This window comes from Notolepis coatsorum, assembly GCF_963971535.1.
Source record: "Notolepis coatsorum genome assembly, chromosome: 3".
Taxonomy (NCBI): Eukaryota; Metazoa; Chordata; class Actinopteri; order Aulopiformes; family Paralepididae; genus Notolepis; species Notolepis coatsorum.
This window is the reverse complement of record NC_140167.1, coordinates 164,555,941-164,583,385: the sequence shown is the minus strand read 5'-3', so window position 1 is coordinate 164,583,385 and position 27,445 is coordinate 164,555,941. Positions and strand designations below refer to the sequence as shown.

The 27,445-nt window shown below is 44.2% G+C and overlaps 1 protein-coding gene across 1 annotated transcript in view; it reads right to left on the bottom strand.

The window, feature by feature from the left end:
- Nucleotides 1-27,445, bottom strand: part of slc4a10b (solute carrier family 4 member 10b) — a gene marked incomplete at both ends in the record, with an annotated part of 308,140 nt that overhangs the window by 201,307 nt on the left and 79,388 nt on the right. The window contains 2 exons of the mRNA XM_084311423.1: nt 21,527-21,665; nt 23,842-24,018. Coding sequence (XP_084167549.1) covers nt 21,527-21,665; nt 23,842-24,018 — 316 coding nt within the window. The remainder of the gene's footprint in view (nt 1-21,526; nt 21,666-23,841; nt 24,019-27,445) is intronic.

Sequence of the window (27,445 nt, the reverse complement as noted above, 5' to 3'; positions counted from 1 at the left end):
GGAGAGTGCGTGTGTGAGAGAGAGAGGGGGGGTGGTGTGATTACTCAGCCCTTGTGTGGGTGAATGTAACAAGTTCCTAACGTTTTCTTTCCCCTATTATTTCATGCACACTTTATTCATTGTTTTAAATTATTATTTTCTTTTAAGTTATTTTGTGCATCACTCTGTTTTGAATTTGATGCAAATTTGCAATGCATGAGGGTCATCCTTTTGTGTTAAATGGCTGCATAAAGCAAGCATTTGTTGACTCTCATGTTGATAAGAAAACTTGGAACTTCAAAAAGATCCATTTAAGAACAGATGCATTTGTATTGTTTATATGTATGTTTTGATTTTGTTTACTTTATTACGTTCCGAAATCTGTGGCTAATTATTACTCAAATAATATACTTTAAATACCTAAATGATATACTATGATCTAAAGGCCATGTTTATGTTTGTATTATCTGGCATGATATTGAATTTGTTTTTGTCTTTATTCAGAACCATGGCAATCAACATGAAAACATCATATCATCATTATCCAGCAAAATAAAATGGATATTTGATTGCAACCCTTCTTCTCCTGGTGGTTTGTGGCTCCAGTCTGAACTTTAAAACCTAACAAATGGTCCTTCGAGCCGGAGACTGAGCCACAACCACACAGTCAACACCTACCCAAAATGGCTGATACACATGGTGGCACAAAGCTGACTGATGAGCCCACTGATGGCCAGGCTCCTTCCATGGAAAGTAAAGATGGAGGTGTAACAGACTTTACCCAGCTTCTCACAGAAGAAGCCACCCTACAGTTGCCTCAAACTACTACACCTAGTAGTCCACCTATACCTCACCAACCAGAGCCTCACCTTTCACCAAAGCCATCATCACCTACCCCTCCCAAAGAGGATCAAATCCTGTTGCCACTATGTGAAGCCATTCGAGAGCCACCAGGCTATGATCTACAAGGGGCTAAACCTAAAAGGCATAGACGCCCCCCCGATTGGTATGGTACAACCCCAAAGCCCCCTAAGTTCTCGTTCTCACAGCAGGAGGACTCAATCAGTCTCTAGTATCCCTGCTATGTCTCATAAAAGTACCCATTCAGGCAGGAGCCATGCTTCTCATTTGAGTTATCTCCAAAACAGCATTCTGGATGAAAAGAGAAGGAGAGATGAACTGGAGGAGCTTAAAGGGCAAAGAACTGAGGAAAGGCAGCTTGATGAACAATGTAAATTAATTGATGAGAAAGCCAGAGCGGCTCAGGACTTGCAAGAAGATGCACACAAGGAGAGAGAGAGAGTTGTCAGACAGGTTGAGATGGACCGACGCATTCGTATTAAAGAACAAGAGCTTCAATCAGCCCAGCTTGTATCTAGCTTTATGCATCAAAACATATCTGAAGATGAGCACCCTGATGGAGCCGCTGCTCACATTCCCTCATCTCCGAATGGAAGAGCCACCTCTTCCTTTTACGCCCTGCCCCCCCCCCCGAGAATGATGTATTCTGACTCACGCCCTCTTACATCTTAAACTCCTCCGCCATTTATTCAATATGGCTTTCCCATGGCCTCCCAAACGCCTATTGCTTATTAACAGCGGAGGAGTGCTGCCGAGTGCTTCTGCGTTTTCCCTGATTGGCTGCGACACGCCCTGCGGCAGGCGTGGCAGCCGCAGAGCGGAGCGGAGCGGCAGAGCTTGCGGCATTATGTAGCCATAATCCGCCATGATTTTCATTCGAAGCTTAGCTCACCTGGCAGTGCTCCGGTCCTACGGTCCTGCAGTCCATTGGTGACAAAATCCCATCAATTTTTTTTTTTTTTTTTTTAACGTGTATTCTTTCGCCGGTTAAGGTTAGGGATGGTTAAGGTTAAGGTTAGGCATTGTTTCGGAGTTGGTTAAGGTTAGAACGGTTAAGTTTAGGCGCTGTTAAGGAGCTGGTTAAGGTTAGAGTTTGTCTTAGAGAATGGCAATATTCTTTCTATGGTTAAGGTTAAGGTTAGGCATGGTTAAGGTTAAGGTTAGGCATTGTTTCGGAGTTGGTTAAGGTTAGAACGGTTAAGTTTAGGCGCTGTTAAGGAGCTGGTTAAGGTTAGCGTTTGTCTTAGAGAATGGCAATAGACAGCCTATTTCCGCACTGCCGCTCTCTCGCGCTGCCGCGGTCAAATGGTCACATTGTCACATTCTTGCACTCCTCCGCTGTTTAAAAGCAACACGCCTCCCAAACACTCCCCATGATTCAACCAATTGTACCTCCTGCCCAAGCTGCACCACTGTCCTTATATGGGCATGCTCCCACTTTGCCCTCCCAAGCTGCACATCTGTCCATATCTCACGTGTCTGTCCAGACAATGCCATCCCCCAGTCACCATGCAGCTGCCAGCCTAACGCACTCTGCCCTCCCTACTCACCATGTACCTGTACCTCCAGTTACTGGCCAAGCCCCTGTTTATACTGTATCCATGCCTGGCCCTGTACAGCCCAGTTCCACTAGTAGTTGGCCACCAAGGCAAGCCACGTCATCCCAGCAGCCACAGTCTGTTCACTCACATGTTCAAACACCCAATTCCATGGATCTGTTCATAGCCTCTGCATATGGGATACCCAGGCCATCACTTCCTGTGTTCAAGAGTGGCAGAGAGAGTGAATACGCCCTCCTGAAAATGGCTCTAGAAAACCTCCTTGATATTCACCCTCATCTTACTGAACAGTATAAATACCAGATCCTATTAGACCATCTTCAGCACCCAGGTGCTAACAAATTGGCCAGATCCAGCATGCACGATGTAAGACCATATTCCACTGCCGTCCGAGCACTTCAAGAGAGATACGGACAGCCAAGGCTGCTTGTTCAGAGTGAACTTGGTGTATTATTGAATTACCCCATTATTAGCATTGGTAATGTAGAGGCCTTGGAGGAGTTTTCCCTTTCTATCCATGCCCTGGTTGGAATGTTGCTGTCCCTGGAGGGCCCCACTGGCTCTGAATTAAGATGTGGCTCTCATGTTGACAGACTACTTAGTAAACTCCCTGTGCAGTACCGAGAGGGTTTTGTGGAGTACTGTATTAATCGTGGCATTCTGACCAGGCAGGCAAACCAAACATACTCCCTCCTTGACCTCTCTACTTGGCTGCAGTCAAAGTCAAGAGCCAAACGCATATCAGAGAGAGCTGTTGAACTCCACAAGCAGGAAAGACCACGGGCTGTAAAGGAATGCCAGCCCCCCAGACAGGTCTCCTCTGTCTACTTGTCAACATCATCAGAGAGGGATAGTACACCAAGAGTCACCTACCCCCAAGAGAAGGTACTTATGAAGCCTTCTAAACCATACTGCCCCCACTGTAATGTCAGAGACCATTTCCTTGGTTCATGCATAGAATTCAAGAGACTTTCCGAAAATGACTTTCTGAAATGGACAAAAGAGAAAGGCCGATGCAACAAATGTGGGAGAATGCATAAAACTGACAAATGCACCTTAAAGAGGCCATGTAACATTTGTAAGGAGATTCACCTGACTATTCTCCATGATGTTAATGTAAACAAATCAGCCACAGTGATGCTTACATCCTCCCCCTCAGAGCTCCTTTACATGGACAAACCCAACCGTTCCCATAAAGTAATATTGAAAATTGTCAATGTATGTCTCCACAATGGGGAAAGGACCCTCATTACTCATGCAGTCCTAGATGATGGTGCCGACAGATCCATTCTGCTTCCTAAATCTGTCCGGTTATTGGGCCTCACAACCCAGCCTGAAACCATCTCCCTACGCACAGTAAGACAAGATATAGTGCAATTGAATGGAGCATCTGTATCTTTTGAAATGTCCCCTATCAAGTCAAGTCAAGAGTTTTATTTGTCACGGCATACAAGTATACAATGAAATGCGGGTGGTCTTGCCCGCAACGATGTGCAAATAACATATAATAGAATCAACATTGTGCAATAAACAAGTAACATTGTGCAATAAACAAGTAACATGTTAGGGCATATTGGTATATGTACATACGTTATTTACAGAGCATGGAGGACATGCTAGGTCCTTTGGTAGTGTCTTTCTGTCCATTCTAATTTATACAATCTCCGGTTATACTATACTATTTTTTTTGTATTTTTTTTTGTATTATTTTTTAAACAAACACATAAACAAACATGACAACACACGATAAGATATACAAGCATTAGTTGTCAGTGCACATCCAATGAAATCACATTTTAGTTAATTGTCTTATATAGGATATACCCCTAATACCTGTTATCTAAAAACCTACACACATATGCTCCAGCTCGAACCCCCCCCTCCCAGACCCCACCTTGGATAGTACCTCCATTATCCCTCGCACCTAACCAGACACTACCATTATAAGCTAGCTTTTATTCTCTCCACCACTTCTAACCACATTGACATTTTGGATTCATTGAGACCCAGAATTCTTGCTGTAGATATTTCTTGATAAATCACATCGAGATATGTAAGAAACCAAACTTTCCGGCACATTTTTTCCGGTTGAAACCAGCGTGATGCGATCAGCTTTTTAGCTACTGTGATACCCGATAAAACCAATCTCTTTAGCTGTGGATTTACTGCAAACTCAAAAACATCATTCAATAGTAATACCGAGGGGTGTACAGGTATATTCCAAGATACGAGTTTTGATAATTGTTGGGTCACATCTTTCCAGAATGTCTTAACTGGTGGGCAGTCCCAATACATGTGCATAAATGTCCCTTCGTCCCCATTTGTACATTGGGAGCATTTGGAGTCTTGTTTAAGACCCATTCTGCTCAATCTTATAGGAGTCAAGTATGTCCTGTGAATATAGTTAAGATTGATTTGTTGATGGTCCGGGTTCCTTGATGTAAGTCGGACATTTGCCCAGGCTCCTTGCCAATCAAAGTCACTTTCCAGGTCTGGTATATCCCTCCTCCAGGCAGAGTCTAGTTGGAGGGTTTCATACGAGGACGTTAGTAATTGATGATAAAAATCTGAAACAAAACCTCTCGATGTCTCTCTTTCATAGAAGAATTTGTGGTATCTGTGGTGTTCAATTGGTATGTCTAATGGAACACCGTGAGACTTCAAACATAGCCGTAACTGTATGTAAAAAAGCCATGTGGACTTGGTGAGATTAAATAAAAATTAAAATATTTTGCATATTTCTCCATAACTACAAAAACCCTGTTTGTTAAAAACATCCCCTAATGAGTGTATGCCTTGCTCTTCCCATCTAGGGAATCTTATAGGTCGTTTTTCAATTAAGAGTGCATTGTTATTGAATAAGGGAGTATGATTGTGCCATTTATGTGGGTTAGGATTTTTTTTTTGTGTTTCACGCCATATCCGGATCGCATGAGTAATTATGGGGCCAAATTTCCGTTCACAGTGCTTGATTGGTAGTTTAGTGTATGCTATGTCCTTCAGTCTATGTGGGGCTACTATGTTTTCTTCTAATTTTCTCCAGGATACTAATGCTTGGGGATCAAACCATGTTGTCAATGGTCTTAATGTGTACGCCTTAAAATAGTGGAAAAAATCTGGAAATCCCATGCCACCATCTGCTTTATTTCTCTGTGCGGTGGATCTTTTTATACGTGGTGGTTTGTTATTCCAAATAAATTTGTATGTGGAGGAGTGTAATCTTTTCCAGTAACCCTCTGGAGGGGGTAACGGTAGCATTGAACTGAAGAAGTTGATTCTAGGTAGTACATCCATCTTAACTATTGATATCCGTGCTTGTACTGAGTTTTTAAGTTTTGCCCACCTATCAAGGTTGTCTTTGATTTTGTTTTGGATTTTTGTGTAATTGTGCTTCACCGTTTGTCTTATGGTGGGGAATATTTCCACTCCCAAGCATCTAAAATGTTTTACCATAGGTATCTCTCCTGGGAGGGTTATATCTTTTTTTGCAGGGGTGTTAAGTGGAAGGAAAGCCGACTTCGGCCAATTTATCTTAAATCCCGATAAATCACCAAAGTTCTCAATCAACTTGAGCAGATGAGGCAATGTGGTGTTGGGGTTTTGCATGAACAATATTACGTTGTCCGCATATAAACTAATTTTATGTTGTGTGCCCTTGATTACGATTGGTTCTATGGATTGGGATTGTCTTATATATTGTGCTAAAGGCTCTAATGATAGATCGAATAGTCTGGGACTAAGAGGGCAACCCTGTCTGGCTGAGCGTGATACCGGAAAGACTTTGGAGATGATTGTACCTGTTGTAATCATGGCCGATGGGTCTTTGTATAATACTTTAATCATATCAATGAATCCTTTTCCTAACCCCATCCTTTCTAATACTGCCCATAGATACGACCATTCCAGCCTGTCAAAGGCTTTCATAGCATCCAGGGACAGCATCGCCTTAGGTATGGTGTCATCCTTGTCGGCATCTAGTACGTGCAGTATTCGTCTTATGTTATCAGTGATCAGGCGGCCTCTTATGAAGCCAGTTTGGTCCGGGTGAACTAAAGACGTCATATGCTTTTGTAATCTGATGGCTAATACCTTAGAGTACAGTTTGATATCGGTTCCGAGGAGGCTTAAAGGTCTATAACTACCGCACTCGTTGGGGTCTTTGTCTTTTTTAAGGAGGACTGTTATGAGTGCAATATTGTCATTCTTATGGAAGTTCCCCTCCTTGATTGAGTATAAGATCATATTTTGTAATAAGGGTCCAATTATGTCCCAACAAGAAAGGTACATTTCTGATGGGATACCGTCTCTTCCAGGAGCCTTACCACTTTGCATTTCGGATATGGCCTTCTTGAGTTCCTCTAGTGTGATCGGTGTTTCTAACTGTTTAGCGTCATCCTCTGAAAGTTTAGGGAGAATAATTTGATTAAGATATGTGTCCATTTTGTTTTGATCGAAGGTCGTTTCTGATTTATATAAGTCGGAGTAGAATTCTTTGAATGTATCGTTTATTTTTACAGAGTCTGTTTCAAGTACTTATTGTGCTCTAATGGTAGTTATATCTGCAAATTTTGCATACATTTTTAATCGCATGGCTAATAGGTGACTAGGTTTAGAACCTTGGGAGTACTGCTGTCGTCTTGTGCTGCGTATTTGTATTTCCGATTGTTGTCTGTATATGGCATTGATCTCTATTTTTAGTACGTTAACTTGATTCTCTAGTCGAGTTGAGTTGTTGTATTTTAGAGAATTAAATAACGTTGAGTAAAGCGTTTCCAGCTCAGCCAGTTTACTATACTATTTTTAAAGTGACCTTTCCTTAGTGGCCATAAGTGTGGGCGTGTGCAGCATGAGTGTGTGCTTGCTCATGTTAAAGTGGCTGCTAGTGTGTGAGCGTGTACAGTGTGTGTGTGTTGTGTGTGTGCTCATGTGTGCTTGTGTGTGGAGAGTTCAGTGTTCAGGGCTCTGATGGCCTGGGGGAAGAAGCTGAGCCGAAGTCTCTCTGTCCTAGTAGCTGGTGTTCGCAGGCGTCTGCCTGACTTCAGCAGCATGAACAGGCTGTTGTTGGGGTGGTGTGGGTTTTTCATTATTCTGCAGGCTCTGGATTTGCACCTCTTGTTGTATAGAACCTGCAGGGGTGGTAGTGCAATACCCGTAGGGCCTTCTTGACCTGTGCCGTGCTGTTTCCATACCAAGCAGTGATGTTTCCAGTCAAGATGCTCTCTACAGCTCCGGAGTAGAAGGACTGGAGTATCCTCCCAGATACTCTGAACTTCCTTAACTGTCTCAGGTGGTAGAGGCGTTGCTTCGCCTTTTTTACGACTGAGTCTATGTGTGTTGTCCATGTCAGATCCTCTGCGATGTGGACCCCCAGGTACTTAAAGCTGCTCACCCTGTCCACGGTGGCCCCGTTTATCCTCAGTGGTGTGTGTGTCTCCTGCTGTCCTCTCCTATAATCCACGATCAGCTCCTTGGTTTTACCAATGTTCAGGAGCAGGCTGTTGTCCTGGCACCAGCGTTCCAGTACCTCAACCTCCTCCCGGTAGGCCTTCTCGTCGTTGTCCGAGATCAGCCCCACTACCACTGTGTCGTCCGCAAACTTCACTATGGAGTTGGAGCTGAACTTGGCCACACAGTCATGTGTGTATAGTGAGTACAGCAAGGGGCTCAGAACACAGCCCTGGGGGGACCCGATGCTCAGGGTGATGGTGTTGGAGGTCTGACCCCCTCCTGACCGCCTGGGGCCTTTCACTCAGAAAGTCCAGTATCCAGGCGCTCAGAGCGGAGCTCAGACCTAGCTCGATCAGCTTGTCCACCAGTCTGGTGGGGACTATGGTGTTGAACGCTGAGCTGTAGTCAATGAACAACAGTCTCACATAGCCCCCCTTCTGACGGTCCAGGTGAGAGAGGGTGCTGTGCAGTACTTGGGAGACCGCATCGTCAGTGGACCTGTTTGGCCTGTATGCAAATTGCATAGGGTCCATATCACTGGGGAGGGAGGCACAAATGTGATCCTTGACCAGCCTCTCAAAACATTTCATGGCCACAGAGGTGAGTGCCACCGGTCTGTAGTCATTGAGACCTGCTGGGGAGGGTTTCTTTGGTACTGGGATAATGGTGGACATCTTGAAGCAGGCAGGGACCACTGACTCCTTCAGGGATCGATTAAATATGGTGGTGAACACAGGGGCTAGCTGGTTAGCACAGGACTTAAGTATGCGTCCTGTTATTCCATCTGGGCCAGCAGCCTTTCTGGTGTTCACCTGCATAAATGCTCTTCTCACACTGTGTACCGTCAATGAGAGAGCGTCCCCGCCCCCCCGCGGATGCCCCCCCTCCACAACAGCCAGCGCGCCAATGACGTCACTAGCCGTTGAGCTAGCAGCGCCGCTGTTTGCACCAAACCGTGCGTAGAAGGTGTTGAGCTGGTCCATTGAGGGGGCGCGGACTTTGTAGTCAGTTATCGTCCTCAGTCCCTGTCATAAGCCTCTTGTGTCATTCTGTGCCATTTGTGCCTCCATCTTGTCAGCATGTCTTTTTTGCAAGTTTAACAGCCTTGCGCAGAGTGTAGACTGTTGTCTTGTACTCTTCCATGTTTCCTGACTCTCTGCCAAGGTTATAAGCATTGGTGCGAGAGTTCAGGGCTGCTCTGATAGTACTGTCCACCCATGGTTTCTGGTTCGGGAACACCCTCGCCTTCTTTGTGGGGACAATACTCTCAGCGAGTGTTGTTATGAAGCTCACAACGGTGTCTGTGAACTCGCTGACGTCACTGGCGCTTCCCTCGAACATTCCCCAGTCGACGTCATCGAGTGCGTCCTGAAGCATGGCCTCTGATTGGTCGGTCCATCTTTTTACCTCACGTGACACGACGGCGTCACATGATCTTTGTTTGTATGCCGGCACCAGGGTAATGGCGGCATGATCCGACGTGTTCGTCGCTCCCGCTAATGGTGGAGCCGGTACAGCCTTGTATCCGGCTCTGAACGTGGTGTAGCAGTGATCGAGTGTATTTCCCCCTCTTGTGGAGCAGACGATGTGTTGAAAGAAAGACGGCATGACTTTTTTCAAATTCGCCTGGTTGAAATCCCCGGCTACGATCATGGCCGCGTCTGGATGTTTGATCTGATGTGTGTTTAGATGACCGTGTAGCTCCGCCAGCGCCCTCGCGACGTTCGCTTGGGGAGGGATGTATACTGCAGTCATGATTACTGCAGTGAACTCACGTGGAAGATGGAAGGGGCGACATTGGATCGAGAGGTGTTCCATGTCAGGGGAGCATGAACAGGAGAGTACCTGTACCTCATTAGGGCTAGTCCAGCCGTTGTTGGTCATAAGACAGACACCCCCGCCGATGCTCTTCCCGGAGGCCTCTGTACGCTCAGCTCTGAAGACGGTAAAGGAGTCGGAGGGAGAGATGCTGTGGTCCGGAGTCGCTGGTTTCAACCAGGTCTTCGTGAAACACAGGATATTGCAGTCCTTCATCTCTCGCTGGAATTGGACCCGTGCTCGTAAATCATCCATCTTACTCTCTAGCGAACGTGCATTCGCCAGGAAGATAGATGGAATAGCCGGACGGTAAGCAGATCTTCTTAGTCTTAATCTGATCCCGCTCCTCTTTCCTCTGTGTTTCTTCTTTGTCCTGCCGCCTCTGTCCCCCTCGTTGTCTTTGTCCCGCCTGATCTCCGTTAGCCAGTCTTGGCATGATAAAGTGTCTCTAAACTCCTCTTTGAGTCCGGAGTTTAGGTCAATAAGTGACTGGCGGTTGTATGACGTCTCCGCCAGTGATGTTTCGATAAAAAAAGTAGTAAAAACAAACATAATAACTAAAAATGTGCACATTCGTTGCTGAGCAAAACCCACGGCGACTGACTCGGGTCGCGCCAACAAGCCAACAGAAAGGCATTTGATCAATGGTGCATTCACTGCAGGCAATCTAGGACTGTCGGAACACACACACCCTGTGAAACAGCTACAAGAGCAGTATCACCATCTCAGAGATGTTCCATTGCTGTCTATCGATCATGCATGCCCTCTTGTCCTCATTGGCTCAGATTATGCCCATCTCATTACAGCCACGGAGCCAGTTCTAATGGGGCCCCCCGGTGGCCCATTGGCCATACATACCAGACTGGGATGGGCTCTCCAAGGGCCAACCAGCTTAATTCAAGCCCATCATCACACTCTGTCTTTCACTCAAACCTGTTTCAAGAGTGAATTGCTTCGTAATGTGGAAAGACTGGCAGATTGACACCTTGCCCTACGTGAATGAGAAAACAGCCACAAGGTCAAAACAAGACAAGCTAGCTCTCTATCTACTTCATTCTAAGACAGTTAGAGTAGAGATAGATGGTGTAATGAGCTATGCCACTCCGCTGCTAAGAGCTCCTAACACTCCTGTCTTTAAAGCTCCAAAGGAAGCTGTCTTGCCCCGTCTCTGTGCTACAGAAAGACGCCTGTCCAAAGATCCCAAACTGTCTGATAAATACCAAGAGAAACTGGATAAGCTTGTGCAGTCTGGCTATGTTCAAAGGATTCCCAGTGACCAGGTGGACCGATCACATGAAACCTGGTATTTCCCACATCACATTGTTGAACACAACAATAAGCACAGAGTTGTATTCGACTGTTCCTTTGAATACATGGGACAAAATCTGAACAAATGTCTTCTGCCTGGCCCAACACTGGGTCCTTCTCTCCTTGGGGTCCTGCTCAGATTCCGTCAACATGCCATTGCCATTTGTGGAGACATTAAAGGTATGTTCCATCAGGTGCGCCTTCTAAACGATGACAAAGCATTACTGCTTTTTATATGGAGAGGGATGCAGCCGGACCAGGAACCCACTGTTTTTGAATGGCAAGTGTTGCCCTTTGGAACAACGTGTAGCCCATGCTGTGCCACTTATGCAGTTCAAAGGCATGTCCAAGATCATTCTGGTGGCAATGAGGAGATCCTTAACTCTGTCCAACATTGTTTCTATGTTGATAACTGCCTCCAAAGTCTCATTTCCTCTCATGAAGCCAAGGCCCTCATTGACAAAATGAGACCCCTCCTTGCTGATGGTGGGTTTGACATCAGACAATGGGCTAGCAACGACCCAGCTGTAATATACCATCTGCCACCAGATGCAAAGTCCAAAACCAGTGAACTGTGGCTATCAGAGAATGGAGACCCCAAAGAGCTGACACTAGGCCTCAAATGGAACTGCTCTACTGACATACTGAGTTACAAGAACAAGTCCATTATCTACCAGCAGCCTACAATGAGGAACATTTACAAGGTACTGGCAAGCCAATATGACCCCCTGGGCTATTTGACTCCTTTCACAGCTCGGGCAAAAATTATAGTGCAGGATCTATGGAAGCAGGAAAGAGGATGGGATAACGTCATTAGAACGGAAAGCTTGTTGGAGAAATGGCAAGCATGGGAATTGGAACTGCAGAATCTCCCTGACATTCACTTTCCTCGCTGTTACTGTATCTACCCCCCTCGATCAATGCAGCCATTTCAGAATCCCACCTGCATGTTTTCTGTGATGCCTCAGAGCGTGTCTACGGTGCTGTTGCCTACCTTCAGACCACAGATAAACATCAACACACCCATGTCAGCTTCATCATGGCCAGGTCCCGTGTAGCCCCTAAACGCCAGTTATCCATCCCTCGTCTTGAATTGTGTGCAGCCCTATCAGGTGCACAACTGGCTAACCTCCTCAGTTCTGAACTCACTATCCCACTACAGTCAGTGACCCTCTGGACAGATTCTACAACTGTCTTATCATGGCTAACATCCGACTCATGTCGCTACAAGGTGTTTGTTGGCACAAGAGTAGCTGAGATTCAGACACTGACCGACACAAAGAGCTGGAGATATGTCGACTCAAAGAGCAATCCAGCTGATGATTTGACACAGGGTAAAACCCTCCTTGAACTTTCTCAGCCACACAGATGGCATCAAGGCCCTCCATTCCTCTTGATGCATATCGAATGCTGGCCAGCCAATCCAGCTGTGCTTGCTGGATCAGAACCTGTGTTCGCTTGGGGAGGGATGTATACTGCAGTCATGATTACTGCAGTGAACTCACATGGAAGATGGAAGGGGCGACATTGGATCGAGAGGTGTTCCATGTCAGGGGAGCATGAACGGGAGAGTACCTGTACCTCCTTAGGGCTAGTCCAGCCGTTGTTGGTCATAAGACAGACACCCCCGCCGATGCTCTTCCCGGAGGCCTCTGTACGCTCCGCTCTGAAGACGGTAAAGAAGTCGGAGGGAGAGATGCTGTGGTCCGGAGTCGCTGGTTTCAACCAGGTCTTCGTGAAACACAGGATATTGCAGTCCATCTCTCGCTGGAATTGGACCCGTGCTCGTAAATCATCCATCTTACTCTCTAGCGAACGTGCATTCGCCAGGAAGATAGATGGAATAGCCGGACGGTAAGCAGATCTTCTTAGTCTTAATCTGATCCCGCTCATCTTTCCTCTGTGTTTCTTCTTTGTCCTGCCGCCTCTGTCCCCCTCGTTGTCTTTGTCCCGCCTGATCTCCGTTAGCCAGACTTGGCATGATAAAGTGTCTCTAAACTCCTCTTTGAGTCCGGAGTTTAGGTCAATAAGTGACTGGCGGTCATATGACGTCTCCGCCAGTGATGTTTCGATAAAAAAAGTAGTAAAAACAAACATAATAACTAAAAATGTGCACATTCGTTGCTGAGCAAAACCCACGGCGACTGACTCGGGTCGCGCCAACAAGCCAACAGAAAGGCATTTGATCAATGGTGCATTCACTGCAGGCAATCTAGGACTGTCGGAACACACACACCCTGTGAAACAGCTACAAGAGCAGTATCACCATCTCAGAGATGTTCCATTGCCGTCTATCGATCATGCATGCCCTCTTGTCCTCATTGGCTCAGATTATGCCCATCTCATTACAGCCACGGAGCCAGTTCTAATGGGGCCCCCCGGTGGCCCATTGGCCATACATACCAGACTGGGATGGGCTCTCCAAGGGCCAACCAGCTTAATTCAAGCCCATCATCACACTCTGTCTTTCACTCAAACCTGTTTCAAGAGTGAATTGCTTCGTAATGTGGAAAGACTGGCAGATTGACACCTTGCCCTACGTGAATGAGAAAACAGCCACAAGGTCAAAACAAGACAAGCTAGCTCTCTATCTACTTCATTCTAAGACAGTTAGAGTAGAGATAGATGGTGTAATGCGCTATGCCACTCCGCTGCTAAGAGCTCCTAACACTCCTGTCTTTAAAGCTCCAAAGGAAGCTGTCTTGCCCCGTCTCTGTGCTACAGAAAGACGCCTGTCCAAAGATCCCAAACTGTCTGATAAATACCAAGAGAAACTGGATAAGCTTGTGCAGTCTGGCTATGTTCAAAGGATTCCCAGTGACCAGGTGGACCGATCACATGAAACCTGGTATTTCCCACATCACATTGTTGAACACAACAATAAGCACAGAGTTGTATTCGACTGTTCCTTTGAATACATGGGACAAAATCTGAACAAATGTCTTCTGCCTGGCCCAACACTGGGTCCTTCTCTCCTTGGGGTCCTGCTCAGATTCCGTCAACATGCCATTGCCATTTGTGGAGACATTAAAGGTATGTTCCATCAGGTGCGCCTTCTAAACGATGACAAAGCATTACTGCGTTTTATATGGAGAGGGATGCAGCCGGACCAGGAACCCACTGTTTTTGAATGGCAAGTGTTGCCCTTTGGAACAACGTGTAGCCCATGCTGTGCCACTTATGCAGTTCAAAGGCATGTCCAAGATCATTCTGATGGCAATGAGGAGATCCTTAACTCTGTCCAACATTGTTTCTATGTTGATAACTGCCTCCAAAGTCTCATTTCCTCTCATGAAGCCAAGGCCCTCATTGACAAAATGAGACCCCTCCTTGCTGATGGTGGGTTTGACATCAGACAATGGGCTAGCAACGACCCAGCTGTAATATACCATCTGCCACCAGATGCAAAGTCCAAAACCAGTGAACTGTGGCTATCAGAGAATGGAGACCCCAAAGAGCTGACACTAGGCCTCAAATGGAACTGCTCTACTGACATACTGAGTTACAAGAACAAGTCCATTATCTACCAGCAGCCTACAATGAGGAACATTTACAAGGTACTGGCAAGCCAATATGACCCCCTGGGCTATTTGACTCCTTTCACAGCTCGGGCAAAAATTGTAGTGCAGGATCTATGGAAGCAGGAAAGAGGATGGGATAACGTCATTAGAACGGAAAGCTTGTTGGAGAAATGGCAAGCATGGGAATTGGAACTGCAGAATCTCCCTGACATTCACTTTCCTCTCTGTTATCTACCCCCCTCGATCAATGCAGCCATTTCAGAATCCCACCTGCATGTTTTCTGTGATGCCTCAGAGCGTGTCTACGGTGCTGTTGCCTACCTTCAGACCACAGATAAACATCAACACACCCATGTCAGCTTCATCATGGCCAGGTCCTGTGTAGCCCCTAAACGCCAGTTATCCATCCCTCGTCTTGAATTGTGTGCAGCCCTATCAGGTGCACAACTGGCTAACCTCCTCAGTTCTGAACTCACTATCCCACTACAGTCAGTGACCCTCTGGACAGATTCTACAACTGTCTTATCATGGCTAACATCCGACTCATGTCGCTACAAGGTGTTTGTTGGCACAAGAGTAGCTGAGATTCAGACACTGACCGACATAAAGAGCTGGAGATATGTCGACTCAAAGAGCAATCCAGCTGATGATTTGACACAGGGTAAAACCCTCCTTGAACTTTCTCAGCCACACAGATGGCATCAAGGCCCTCCATTCCTCTTGATGCATATCGAATGCTGGCCAGCCAATCCAGCTGTGCTTGCTGGATCAGAACCTGTGGAGGAATTTAGGAAGTCAATGTTCTGTGGCACAGTGACATCTAACACAAACCTCCCTGATCCGAACAAGTACAGCAGCTGGGATGATCTCATAGAGGAAACAAATAATATGCTTCATGGCGCGGCAGATCACAACTCAAACTTGGCCCAATGCTATATAAACTCAGAGAAGTATCTCCTGCAAAGGGCCCAATCCGAGTGTTTTCCTGAGGAGTTCAATGCCCTCAAAACAAACAAATACATTCCAAGAAGTAGCAAACTACTCCCCCTGTCTCCTGAATATGACCCGGATCTTGGTCTCATTAGAGTGGGAGGTCGACTTCGAAGGGCTGCTGAGTCCCTCGACCAGTACAGCATCCATCCGATTATATTGGACCTTAAACATCCCATAACCAAACTCATTATTAAACATTATGATGAGAAACTGCTCCACCCAGGTTGTGAGCGCATTCTTGGGGAACTGAGACGCAGGTACTGGATCCTGCGCGGTCGCCAAGCCATTCGTCAACATCAGCACCAATGTCGAGACTGTCAGAGATGGAGAGCAAATCCAGTCATTCCCAAAATGGCAGACCTTCCTCCAGCCCGTCTTAGACTGTTTAAGCCCCCATTCTGGTCCACAGGCATAGACTGTTTTGGGCCTTTCACTGTCAAAATTGGTCGCCGCACAGAGAAGAGATGGGGACTACTCTTTAAGTGCTTAACAACACGGTGTATACATATTGAGCTGCTTGACCGTATGGACGCAGATACATTCTTAATGGCCTTCAGAAGGTTTGTCTCACGCAGAGGTAAACCCTTTGAACTTCTTTCTGATTGTGGGACTAATTTCAAAGCAGGTGAGGCAGAGCTGAGGAATGCCTTTCAGGCCATGGCACCAGACTTGAAACTTCAATTAGCTCGTACACAAGTCAACTTCCAATTCAATCCTCCATCTGCCCCACATTTCGGTGGAAGCTGGGAACGAGAGATCAAATCCATAAAGATGGCCCTCCGTGTTGTTCTAGGAAACCAACCAACAACAGAAACAGTCCTGCACACAGTCCTGATTGAAGTGGAAGGTATTCTGAACTCAAAACCCCTAGCATACATCTCCTCTGACCTTGCTGACCCTGTCACACCAAACTTGTTGTTGATGGGGCAGCCTGACTCCTCTCTTCCCCAGGCAATCTATTGCTCAAGTGAACTCCTTGGCAAAAGAAGGTGGCGTCACAGTCAGATCTTGGCTGATCAGTTTTGGTCAGCCTTTATCAAATTCTACCTGCCAAACCTTCAAGCCAGGCAAAAATGGGAGACTGACAAGGAGAACTTGGATTCAGGTCAGGTTGTAATGATAGTTGATCCTCAACTCCCTCGAGCATCATGGCCGATTGGAAGAATAACTGAAACCTATACCCCGGAAAGGATGGAAAGGTTTGCACCACTAAAGTAATTATCCAAGGTCGAGAATACATACGCCCTGTTTCCAGACTAATCCCACTCCCTGAAATCACAGAGGAAACCAAATAAACGTATTTGCTGCACAAATCCGGGTGCGGCTGTGACAAACTGCAAGGTACACTTCCCCTCCGCTCCTCAAGGAGACACCACCACAAGGTGTTCAGCAGTGATGGGAATAACGGCACTATAAGTAACTTTGTTACTAACGGCATTCGTTTTTTCAGTAACGAGTAATCTAACGGATTACTCTTCAAATCTTAATAACGTCGTTACCGTTACTACAAAAAAATGCGGCGCGTTACTATGAATGAACCTGTTTCTTTCATCAGACATATCTCTGCGCCGAGAGGCAATAATATGTTCTTCTTTGTTTAGTGGACAATGCGCGAGCCAAGCATACATGCTGACGATTGGCTGAGGTTGAATACAATGTCATGGTAAGCCAATCAGAGGTGGAGGTGGGCGGGTGTCTAAAGCATCCAGAGTCTGACACACAGCGCAACAAGACAAGCGATCACTGATCAGTCAGCATGAGACCGCGGTCCGTGTAGTGTACGTTTTGAGCTAACGAATCCAACGAACAACACAAGCGACTCAGTCAACATGAGACCCCGGGTCCATGAGCGTTTTGTGTTCACTCTTTGCAGCACAGGGCACTGAGTGGCTCTACTGCAGTGCTGACAGCCTTATCAACAGTGCTGCACTTCCTGGTTTAATAGCACAGGCTTCAGGTGCTCAGAGATATATATATCTCTGTATGTCATGCATGTCTTAAATGTAATGATTAGATTAGTTTAGATGATTCGATTAGATTCTTATATCTGTATGTTGTGTATGTCATTGATTGATTGATTGAAAAGTTTATTAACAGATTGCAGAATGGGTACAGTACAGTACAGCTCAATACATACAATTGTTAAGGGGATGCAGACCAGAGAAAGACTTTCGTCATAAATGTCATGAATTGAAAATGGGGGACCCTGATGTAAACAAGATGAAACTCTTTCTCTGGTCTGCATCCCCTTAACAATTGTGTGTATTGAGCCGTACTGTATTGTACCCATTCTGAAATCTGTTAATTAAAATGTTCAATCAATCAGTATATATTTGTTATTTATTTTTGGTATAGTGCTTAACAAGCATAATTTAATGTTGCCCAGTTGTGGCCTGTTGAGGGGCAATACATATCAAAAGTTCCAAAACATCTATTCTGTTTGTATTTGTATGATCCACTATATAAACATAGTAATTATAATATCTACATAGCCTACATGGCATTTGATTGGAGGCTAGTCTCACTTTGTCCCACAGCAACATTAAAATAGTTTAGATTTGTGTATGTTGTTTATGTAAAAAAAAATCTTGAAAGTAACGCAATAGTTACTTTCTGAAGTAACTAGTTACTTTTATAATTTGTAACTGAGTAATTAATTTAGTTACTTTTTGGAAGAAGTAACTAGTAACTGTAACTAGTTACTTTTTTAAAGTAACTTGCCCAACACTGGTGTTCAGTGGCACCTGTGGTAGTACTGACCTCACTTCCTCTCATTACACCCAGGACTCTCTCTCTCTCATTCTCCCTTTGTCTCCAACACATACACAGCAGGCCTGTGAGTTTGCTGTGTGTTGCCCGATGTCTGCCATGCGTCTGTTGAACTTTGTTTAATGTAAGTCCCAGTGTTTTCCTTACTATGTTTAACACTTTGCGTGCCGCACACGAGATATCTCAGGTTTATTTATAGGTGGTTGAAAGTAGGGCTGGGCGATATGGCCTAAATATGATATCACGATATTTTCTGACCTTTCGGCGATACACGATACGCATCACGATGTTTTTCTTTTTTTCCCCAAACAATTCATTATGAGGCTTACCAAGACAGTATTTGAGTTTGCAAGCTAACATTAAAGACAAAATAAAATACCCATGCATTTAGCATTTTTATATTATATATTAGATTTAAATTATTGGATTATTAGATTATATATTGCATATATTTAGCAATGAGATATTATATGATTTAGATATGAAATATGATGAATTGAAAATGGGGGACCCTGATGTAAACAAGACGAAAGTCTTTCGCTGGTCTGCATCCCCTTAACAATTGTATGTATTGAGCTGTACTGTACCCATTCTGCAATATGTTAATAAAGTTTTAAATCAATCAATAGGATTTTAGCATTTTTATGAAACTACTGTATATTTGTATGTCTCTAAATGTTTTGATGAATTGAAAATGGAGGACCCTTATGTAAAAAAGCCGAAAGTCTTTTTCTGGTCTTCATCCTCCAGTCAGTCCACTGTTGTTGTATTGAGCTGTACTGTATTGTACCCATTCTGCAATCGTTAATAACGTTTTCATTCATTCAATCATTCGCTTGTACCCGCCCTGCTGTTCTTAGCACCAATCGGCAAGCAGCGCTATTCTTTTTTTACTTCCTGAATGCCCTCCTTGATTTTAACGAGAGCTCAGCTCAACGACAACAACAACAGCTCACCGCAGCCGACGAGTGATTACTAGCGCACCGCAGCATGACAACGAGGCATAATGATTTTACTGCAACAAATGTTATAATAAAAGCCTTTCCATACATCTGTCTGATTGAAAACTTTATTAACAGACCGCAGAATGGGCACGCACAACTCGGCACGGACTGAGATATGAACAGTAACGCTTGCTATCTATGTCGTCATCGGACGTTGCTATGTTTGGGTAAATACGCTGATGTGTAACTATATAACGTGTAACTATATAATGTTGATGCCACAAAACGAATGCCTTTGTTAATCATAAGTACTAACTAACTTTGATGCAGTAGTGTGTGTGTGGGAGCGGCGTTGTTCAAAAGTTTGAACGGGGTGGACCAGATTGACGCGACACAATCCTCTTGGGCAAAACATCACGATATCCACGATACGTTAAAAAAGTGTATCGTTAATGAACTGTACCCGATATTTATATAATATCGTCATATCGCCCAGCCCTAGTTGAAAGCCACTCACGAGATTTCCCGGGATTTTTTTCTTTTTTAGCGATCTGAAATCATATTGCATCACCCGAGCCTACCCGAGTATACCCGAGCGGCGCCGGCGATCATTGTGGAAAAAAGCGCCCCCTATCGTCTCCCAGATGACATAAGGGATTTTGGAATGGACTCAATGAAAATGGATGGGGAAAAAAATCCGGTACTCCACATTTTCCAGTTCACTGATCCAGCCGGGGTTACCACAGTTCATTCTGGAGCGTCTGAGACCCGCTGATCATGGAGTTCTACTGTATCGCGTTGGATCCATACACTTATCGATTTTTTCGAATGGTGATCAGGAATTGGAATATACCAGTTGGATACCATCTGATGTCAGGTAAGGACTCTATGTTATCAGTGTTAGGATAATCAGACTAATTTTGATGAAGTTATAAGCTGTTTTGTGAAATGGACTCTTTCGGTTTCACTGTAAAAGTCAGAGAGGAAATCAACGTGGCGATTATCCGTGCGCGGCCCGAATGTGCTTGCGTGCACGTATAATATTGATCATCTAGCGTTTATTTGAAAACGATTCATAAAAAGGCCGACGAATATCAACGTTGTGGAATATTCCAGTAAAAGACGATTTTCATAGAATGGTCCAGAATGGGCTGTTTTTTATCTGAAAACGGGTGCTTTTCTAAATGCTCTAAAACGGAAATGACGCGATAAAAAACCAATCTGCCTCGACAGCACTGACTGGAAAATAGTCTTTGATAATGCGATGGGCAGATTAGACACATAATTTAAAACATAGATTAGGCGATATTAACGTTAACATTGGCGCCGATGGTGGCATTCAGGGGGTAAAAAGGAAAACCCGGCGTGGCACTCAAAGTGTTAAGAACAGATGCATTTGTATTGTTTATATGTATATTTTGATTTTGTTTACTTTATGAAGTTCCCAAATCTGTGGCTAATTATTACTCAAATAATATACTTTAAATACCTAAATGATATACTATGATCTAAAGGCCATGTTTATGTTTGTATTATCTGGCATGATAATGAATTTGTTTTTGTCTTGAAAACATCATATAATCATTATCCAGCAAAATAAAATGGATATTTGATTGCAACCCATCTTCTCCTGGTGGTTTGTGGCTCCAGTCTGAACTTTAAAACCTAACAGTCAGTCTGGGGAAGGTGTAGACTACCACATGCTGCCCTACTGTCGGTCTGGGGAAGGTGTAGACTACCACATGCTGCCCTACTGTCAGTCTGGGGAGGGTGTAGACTACCACATGCTGCCCTACTGTCGGTCTGGGGAGGGTGTAGACTACCACATGCTGCCCTACTGTCAGTCTGGGGAGGGTGTAGACTACCACATGCTGCCCTACTGTCGGTCTGGGGAAGGTGTAGACTACCACATGCTGCCCTACTGTCAGTCTGGGGAGGGTGTAGACTACCACATGCTGCCTTACTGTCGGTCTGGGGAGGGTGTAGACTACCACATGATTAATGAACAGTACAGTACCTGGTACTGAAGGGGATGATTAATGAACAGTTCAGTACCTGGTACTGAAGGGGATGATTAATGAACAGTACGGTACATGGTACTGAAGGGGATGATTAATGAACAGTTCAGTACCTGGTACTGAAGGGGATGATTAATGAACAGTACAGTACCTGGTACTGAAGGGGATGAGTAATGAACAGTACAGTACCTGGTACTGAAGGGGATGATTAATGAACAGTTCAGTACCTGGTACTGAAGGGGATGATTAATGAACAGTACAGTACAGTACCTGGTACTGAAGGGGATGATTAATGAACAGTACGGTACCTGGCGCTCTCCCTCCACTCAGGATCCTCCCCGTCCCTCGGACAGATCTCGTCCAGCTCGGTGAACAGGTCGTGGGGGATGTGCTCCTCGTCGTCGTCCTCTGTGCCCAGCAGGAACTGCACTCTCTGGGACGGGGTGTCTGTGGACACGGGGTCAGTTAGTAGTTTAGTGGGGGCTGCAGAGGACATGGCTCCTCGATATTGAAAAGTGGTAAATTTCAGAGAATATACTGTGACTAATATGAAAGACAACCCAGAAACAATACAGGAGAATAAACATTTGAAGCAATACAGAATGCCTTACTGCATTATATTAACATTATAATTGTCTCAGTGGGTACCTGAATGTCGTGGCTCTAAGTAAATAAGTAAGTAAGTAAATAAGTAAGTAAGTAAGTGAGTAAGTAAGTAAATTAGTAAGTAAGTAAGTAAATAAGAAAAGTAAACTAGACAATTCCGCGCGGGGGAAATTGTGAAAGTGTGGGTGACGCCTGTGCACCGCCGGCCAACGGGAGAGGGTCTCTCGTGAGTCTCTATGATAAACGGTTCAAAGGATACAAAAAGGGGGCACGGCCTAAGGATCGGGGGAGTGGTCAACATAGACCATTTGAAGACCATGTGAACATTTTCGGACTTTTCCGAGTTTTAGAAATCTTTCGGACTTTTCAGTTTTAGAAAATGTTCTGACTTTTCTGTGTTTTTGCCATTTTTCGGACTTTTCCAAGTTTTAGAAATTGTTTGGACTTTTCCGAGTTTTTTGAAATTTTGCGGACTTTTCCGAGCTTTTAAATGTTTTTGAATTTTTCAGAGTTTTCGGATTTTTCCGAGTTTTCAGACTTTTCTGAGTTTTCCGAATTGTTCGGGACTAAGGGGGTGTGGCCTAGGGGGCGTGGTCTAATGATCAGGGGAGTGGTCAACATCGACCAATGAAAGAGGATATCCCTACCGAGTACAATGGCACAATCCGCAAGTCTCTACGACAAACGGTTCAAGAGATACACTGAGGGGGTGTGGCCTAAGGGGGCGTGGTCTAAGGATCGGGGGAGTGGTCAACATCGACCAATGGAAGAGGATATCCCTACCGAGTACAATGGAACAACCCGCAAGTCTCTACGACAAGCGGTTCAAGAGATACACTGAGGGGGTGTGGCCTAAGTGGGCGTGGTCTAAGGATCGGGGGAGTGGTCAACATCGACCAATGAAAGGTGGTCAACATCGACCAATGAAAGAGAATATCCCTACTGAGTACAATGACACAACCCGCAAGACAGAGGGCGCTGTCCAGCAATTCAGTACTGCAACACAGAGGGGCAATGAAGGGTTAAGTGGATGAGGTCATTGGCAGGTCAGCTGAGCTATGAGCCATGAGCCTCACAGCTGTTAGGCTGAACCAATCATGAGCCATGAGCCACACAGGTGATGCAATCATAATGACTTGCACTTTCCATCCAATGCATGTCTATGGAGGCAGATGCATGACTGCATTGTCACGTTGATTAAAAGAAAACTATATGAGATGAAGCGTTGTGACGCGCACGTGAGCACTTAAACGAGTAGGCGAAGGGTTGTGTGCGATATTGTGGCATTCCTTCGACAATTGTGGCGTCGGTGGCGATCGGAACAGAAGGGGAAAAAAGCTAAAAAATCATCGGATTCCTAGAGTGGGATTACATTGCGGTCTATGGGGAAGAGAACCTTCAAACAAATGGTCGTCAGTTGAGATAGAAATGTCCAATTCCATTTATTTTTCTTTTGCGAGCGAGCTGACAGCCGTGTCATCGTTTTGATGTGTTTGTTTTTTTTCTACGTCCAAAATTGAGATCACTCTCGCAATTTACCCAAGGTAGTGGAAAAAAATGTATTCCAGCAGCCACACTCTAACTTGCAATGCATTTCCAATGGGACCGAAATGTTCCCGTTTAAAGTCGATTCGTAGCCAAACGGTGCGGTGAAACTTTCCGAGTCCGAATAGTGATGTTGCCATAGGCAAGCCGGTCGTTTTGATACCTTTCACGTGTATGGGGCGCGAACGCTCTGGCCACCCACACTAATTAGTAAGTAAGTAAATAAGTATGTAAGTAAGTAAATAAGTAAGTAAGTAAATGAGTAAGTAAATAATTTGATCAGACTGTACTTAATGAAGATAATTCTACTGCTACTGTAATTACAGCAGGCAACATGCTGCCATCTAGATTAATTGACATAGGCCACAACAAAGAGGGAGCAATATTCCCAAGTAGAGATTAAAATGTACAAAAGCACGACTCCATTCAAAACACTGCTGTGATTAAAAGCCTGTTGACAGGAGGCCGGTACCGAAGGTGGGAGACTCTTCTCTGCCCTCCACCAAGGTGGATTCCCGCCGGCTCCTGTTCCTCCTCTTGCTCCGGGGTCCGTGTGGAGGTAGCAGAGACCTCCTGCGCTGGCTGCGGTGGCTGTGGCTGCGGGTGCTCCCCCGGGGGACGTGGACGCCGATGTACAGCGTCCTGTGGCCTGAGGGATGGGGTGGGAGGACACGTCACAAGCAAGTCTCAGGTGTTAGCCTTCAAGTATCAGGTCTTAACCTTCAAGTCTCAGGTGTTAGCCTTCAAGTCTCAGGTCTTAACCTTCAAGTCTCAGGTCTTAACCTTCAAGTCTTAACCTTCAAGTCTCAGGTCTTAACCTTCAAGTCTCAGGTCTTAACCTTCAAGTCTCAGGTCTTAACCTTCAAGTCTCAGGTCTTAACCTTCAAGTCTTAACCTTCAAGTCTCAGGTCTTAACCTTCAAATCTCAGGTCTTAACCTTCAAGTCTTAACCTTCAAGTCTCAGGTCTTAACCTTCAAGTCTCAGGTCTTAACCTTCAAGTCTTAACCTTCAAGTCTCAGGTCTTAACCTTCAAGTCTTAACCTTCAAGTCTCAGGTCTTAACCTTCAAGTCTCAGGTCTTAACCTTCAAATCTTAACCTTCAAGTCTCAGGTCTTAACCCTCAAGTCTTAACCTTCAAGTCTCAGGTATTAACCTTCAAGTCTCAGGTCTTAACCTTCAAGTCTTAACCTTCAAGTCTCAGCTCTTAACATTCAAATCTCAGGTCTTAACCTTCAAGTCTTAACCTTCAAGTCTCAGGTCTTAACCTTCAAGTCTTAACCTTCAAGTCTCAGGTCTTAACCTTCAAGTCTCAGGTCTTAACCTTCAAGTCTCAGGTGTTAGCCTTCAAGTCTCAGGTCTTAACCTTCAAGTCTCAGGTCTTAACCTTCAAGTCTCAGGTCTTAACCTTCAAGTCTTAACCTTCAAGTCTCAGGTCTTAACCTTCAAGTCTCAAGTCTTAACCTTCAAGTCTTAACATTCAAGTCTCAGGTGTTAACCTTCAAGTCTCAAATCTTAACCTTCAAGTCTTAACCTTCAAGTCTCAAGTCTTAACCTTCAAGTAAAGTCGAGTCCCTAGCTAAAAAAGTCAAGCGAGACAAATCAAGTCAGTTAATTTTATTTTGTACAGTGTTTATTTTTTCTCAGTAAGTAAGTATGTAAGTGAGTAAGTGAGTAAGTGAGTAAGTAAGTAAGTAAGTAAGTAAGTAAGTAAGTAAGTAAGTAAGTAAGTAAGTAAGTAAGTAAGTAAGTAAGTAAGTAAGTAAAATCAAAACAAACAGCATATTGATTTTGTTGTTCTCTTTTCAATACATCATAAAGGTTTAGCTATAATTTCATGTAAGTGGTTCGCTGGGAGTCCATTGAAAAATAATATGTAACCTAATAATCACCCATTGCCTCTTTTTCACTAGGCTTTTCATTATACTTCATGAATGCAGGTCATTTGTGCTCACACAGATATCCTATAATGCTTATTCATACTATATATCATTGCACATTAACAATCAGGTCAATACCACCTAATATAATAAAACTAAGGCTGTCAAAGTTAACACGGTAATAACGCGTTAACGCACGATTCTATTAATGCCACAATTTTTTTTAACTCATGATTAACTTTAAAAAAAATATATATATAATAATAATTTTTTTTTGAACAAATGTTTTTTATTTTCCCTTTTTTAACATAAAACTAGACAAACAATACATTAACAGTAAAAATCTATGATAAATCACAGGACAATGACAGAAATAATAATAACCATAATGACAGTCCAGTAATTAAATCAAAATAAATGTAGATTAAAAGACATAAAAATAATAAATACAATACAATACATGTGCTCTTGCTCGCTCTTCCTCACTCTTTCCTTCCCCTTCCCTCCCCCTCCACCCCCCCCTCAGGACCCCCTCTTGGACTATACATCCACTATTCCATTTAACATCAGAAATTACAAGTTCATATGCTTCCCTTTATCTTCTCCACCACAGCTAACCAGATTGCTATGCTGGCTTCATTAACACCTAAAATTCGTGCAGTAGATATCTCTAGATAAATCACATCGAGATAGGTAAGAACCCATACCTTCCGGCACATTTTATCCGGTTGAATCCAGCGTGACGCTATCAACTTTTTGGCAGCCATAAGACCGGACAAAATTAGTCTTTTTACATGTACAGATGTTGATAACTGAGAAACATCATTCAACAACAATACAGAAGGCAGTATAGGTATTGTCTGAGCCCCATTAGGTGCAAACGTCTAGGTGTCAGGTGAGTCCTATGAACAAAATTAAGGTTAATCTGTTGGTGATCCGGGTTGCGTGATGATAGCCGAACGTTTACCCAGAATTCATCCCAATCAAAATCTACTTCCAAGTTTGGGATATCCTTCCTCCAAACCGAGTCTAGGGGAAGGATATCACGTAAGTAACGTAAGGATATTATGTTACTTACACGTAAGTAAGTGACGATAAAAGTCAGAGACAAAGCCTCTCGATGTCTCATTTTCATAAAATTATTTGTAAAATCTGTGGTGCTCAAGTGGAATCTTTAATGGGACTCTGTGAGCCTTTAAAGCTGCTCTTAATTGTAGATAGAAAAAATTAGTGGAGCTGGTGAGGTTAAATTTGTTAGATATATCTTGATAACTGCAGAAACCATGGTCATCGAAGATATCCCCCAATGTATGTATGCCTTTCTTTTCCCATTTAGGAAATCTGATAGGTTGTTGTGCAATAAGGAGTACATTGTTATTAAATAGGGGAGAATGACTGTGCCATTTATGGTGGTTTGTACACTTTTTCTGTGTGTCACGCCATATCCGGATCACATGTGTAATAAGAGGGCCAAATCTCGAGTTGCATTGCTTAATTGATAAGTTGGTGTACACTATATCCTGCATTCTATGTGGTGCCACTATGTTCTCCTCTAATGGTCTCCAGGATACAGATGCTTGAGAATCAAACCAGGTGATCAGTGGTCTTAAAGAGAACGCTTTAAAATAATAGTTGAAGTCTGGAAATGCTAAACCCCCATCGGCTTTATTTGTCTGTGCAGTGAATCTTTTTATTCGTGGAGGTTTGTTGTTCCAAATGAATTTATATGCAGCGGAGTGTAATTTTTGCCAGTAACCAACAGGGGCAACGGCAACATCGAGCTGAAAACGTTTATTCTGGGTAAGACATCCATCTTAACTATTGATGCTCGGGCCTGTAATGAGTTTTTAAATTTTGACCACCTGCCGAAGTCATTTGTGATCCTATCTAAGAATCCGGAATAATTATACTTCACAGTTTGGCATATAGTGGGGAATATTTCAACTCCAAGACATCTAAAGTGTTCTACCATGGGTATATTTGCTGGGAGGATGGTAGCCTTCGCAGTCACATTGAGTGGAAGGAAGGCCGATTTTGGCCAGTTTATCTTAAATCCCGATAGATTGCCAAAATCATCTATTACTTTGAGAAGATGAGGTAGGGAGGTGGTAGGGTTTTGCATGAACAATAATACATCGTCCGCATATAAGCTAATGTGATGCTGTGTTCCCTTAATTGAGATCGGCACTATGGACTGG